This window comes from Gekko japonicus, unplaced genomic scaffold, assembly GCF_001447785.1.
Source record: "Gekko japonicus isolate JY-2015 unplaced genomic scaffold, Gekko_japonicus_V1.1 scaffold3521, whole genome shotgun sequence".
NCBI lineage: Eukaryota > Metazoa > Chordata > Lepidosauria > Squamata > Gekkonidae > Gekko > Gekko japonicus.
In genome coordinates, this window is record NW_015170380.1 from 120,864 (window position 1) to 123,704 (window position 2,841).

Genomic DNA, 2,841 nt, shown 5'->3' on the forward strand with positions numbered 1-2,841 from the left:
ACTTTGTTGGTCTTAAAGGTGCCACTGGATTCATACTTTGTTTTGTTAACCACAGTTAGTCTTAAATACGGTTCTGCATTCTGTACAAACATGGACATCGTAGCTTACTCCTGGCTAGGGACATATGAACACCTGCCAGTTTGGCTCATGCTCTGTTCACTGATCACAAGCAGGGACGATTTTTCGAGGACTGGTTCAGTAAGTCATCAATCTGTTTGCCGGTATTCAACATGTTGCTTCACTGTATTTATTCCTAGCCATGCATTGCGACTGAGGGGTGACATGATTGAGGTTTATAAGATTATGCATGGGAAAGAGCAGGTAGAGAAAGAGGTACTTTTCTCCCTTTCTCACAATACAAGAACTCGTGGGCACTCCATGAAACTGCAGAGCGGTCGGGTTAGAATGGATAAAAGGAAGTACTTCTTCACCCAAAGAGTGATTAACACATGGAATTCACTGCCACAGGAAGTGGTGGCGGCTACAAGCATGGACGGCTTCAAAAGGGAATTAGATAAGCATATGGAGCAGAGGTCCATCAGTGGCTATTAGCCACAAGGCATAGCTAGGGGCTCTGGGGCAAGTGATGCTCTGTCTTGTTGGTGCTTGGTGCTTGGGGGGGGCAACAGTGGGAGGGCTTCTAATGTCCTGGCCCCACTGGTGGACCTCCTGATGGCACCTGGTATCTTTTGGCCACTGTGTGACACAGAGTGTTGGACTGGATGGGCCTTTGGCCTGATCCAACATTGGCGTCTCTTATGTTCTTATGTCCATGCTTGTAGCCGCCGCCATCTCCTGTGGCAGTGAATTCCATGTGTTAATCACTCTTTGGGTGAAGAAGTACTTCCTTTTATCTGTTCTAACCTGACTGCTCAGCAATTTCATGGAGTGCCCACGAGTTGATGGCACCCGGTAGTTTTGGCCACTGTGTGACGCAGAGTGTTGGACTGGATCCACTGGCCTGATCCAACATTGGCTTCTCTTATGTTCTTAAACTTTGGGTTTTATCTTTTAAAAGGGATTCTGTGTTCCATAAGGAGCAAAGGTGGCTGACAATTGGTTTCAACAAACAAAGAAAGTTCGGACTGCACTGAGTCTGCCTTGGTTTGGAAGCCTGAGAGCGAGGCCGATTGGGACGGGTGCATAATTCCTGGAGCCAGTGCAGCTGCGTTGCCAGCCGTGAGGCAGGGGAGATGAAGTCGCCTTCTAATGAGTTATACCCCCCCAGCCATCCACTTGGCAACGCTGTCTTGGATTGGCGCCGGCCCTCTGGGACTTTCAGGCAGCGGTCTCGCTCTCTCAGCCCGACTGCCAGACACCTTTTCGCAGGGATGCCAGGAACCGAACGTTAAAAATGCAATAAAACTTGCTTTTGGGCAGTGTCTTCTCCCTCCTTTCTTCAGTTAAGACCTCAGGCCTGGCACTGGGTGATACACCAGAGAGAGCAAATTCTCTCGATGCCAAGTCAGTCCCCCCCCCCTCAGCCCATAATGGGGCGGGCGACACTGTGAGGTTTGTGTAGGTGCGCTGGCAGTGACTGCTGGGCCTCAGCCTCTTCAGGATGCTCACGTGAAGCTGCCCCGGTTCATCTAGGTCAGTACTGCCCACTCAGGCTGGCAGCAGCTCTCCAGATTCTCAGTCAGGGGACTTTCCCATCCCCTACAGCCTGGTCCTTTTTAACCAGAGATACCGGGGATGGAACCTGGGATCTTCTGCACCTTAAGCCGGTGCTCTACCACTGAGCCACGACCCCTCTTCATGGCTCTCCAGGGTCTCAGGCAGAGGTCTTTCCCATTATCTACTGCCTGGTCCTTTTAACTGGAGATGTCGGGGACTGAACCTGGGACCTTCTGCACGCCAAGCAGGTGCTCTGCCACTGAGCCACAGCCCCTGCCTATGTCTCTCCAGGGTCTTAGGCTGAGGTCTTTCCCATCATCTACTGCCTGATCCTTTTAACTGGAGATACTGGGGATTGAACCTGACACCTTCTGCATGCCAAGCAGATGCTTTACCTCTGAGCTGCAGCCCCTGTCTATGTCTCTCCAGGGTTTCAGGCTGAGGTCTTTCCCATCATCTAATCCTTTTAACTGGAGATGCCGAGGATTGAGCCTGGGACCTTCTACATGCCAAGCGGAGGCTCTGCCACTGAGCCACAGCCTCTCTCCATGGCTCTCCAGGGTCTCAGGCAGAGGTCTTTCCCATCACCTCCTGCCTGGTCCTTTTAACTGGAGATGTCAGGGATTGAACCTGAGACCTTCTGCATGCCAAGCAGAGGCTCTGCCACTGAGCCACAGCATGGCTCTCTGGGGTCCTAGGCAGAGGTCTTTCGCATCACCTCCTGCCTGATCCTTTTAACTGGAGTTGTCAGGGATTGAATCTGGGACCTTCTGTGTGTCGAGCAGATGCTCTTCCAGTGAGCCACAGCCTCTCCCCTAAAAGGGGGAAAGTGTTTCCATTTTCATCAATCTGTAATGCTTATTGTGAACGTACGAAGCTGATTTTCCCCTTGTTCCAGCCAGGTCAGTACTGTCTATTGAGACTGGCAGTGGCTCTCTGGAGTCTTAAGCGGAGGACTTTGACATCACCCGCTGCCTGGTCCTTTTGACTGGAGACGATGGGGCTTGAACCTGGGACCTTCTGCACGCCAAGCAGAGGTTCTTCCACTGGGCCATGGTCCCTTCCCGAGCCTCACAGCCACAGCCCCCTACTCCAGCTCATCAGACTTTCTTTTTGCACTAAGGGGATCACAGTTTATTAAGAAGCTTACCCGACTGGATGTTTCCAAAAGAAACTGGAATGTGCTTTGTACGGCTTGGCATATTTCTAATTCAGTCCTGCTGA

The 2,841-nt window shown here is 51.5% G+C and overlaps 1 protein-coding gene across 1 annotated transcript in view; it reads right to left on the reverse strand.

The window, feature by feature from the left end:
- The window catches only part of FCHSD2 (FCH and double SH3 domains 2), an 86,412-nt gene that overhangs the window by 75,732 nt on the left and 7,839 nt on the right, over positions 1 to 2,841 (reverse strand). Inside the window, exon 2 of the mRNA XM_015418253.1 lies at positions 2,768 to 2,841. This exon is cut by the window's right edge and continues 58 nt beyond it. Within this exon, the coding sequence (XP_015273739.1) occupies positions 2,768 to 2,841 (74 nt within the window). The remainder of the gene's footprint in view (positions 1 to 2,767) is intronic.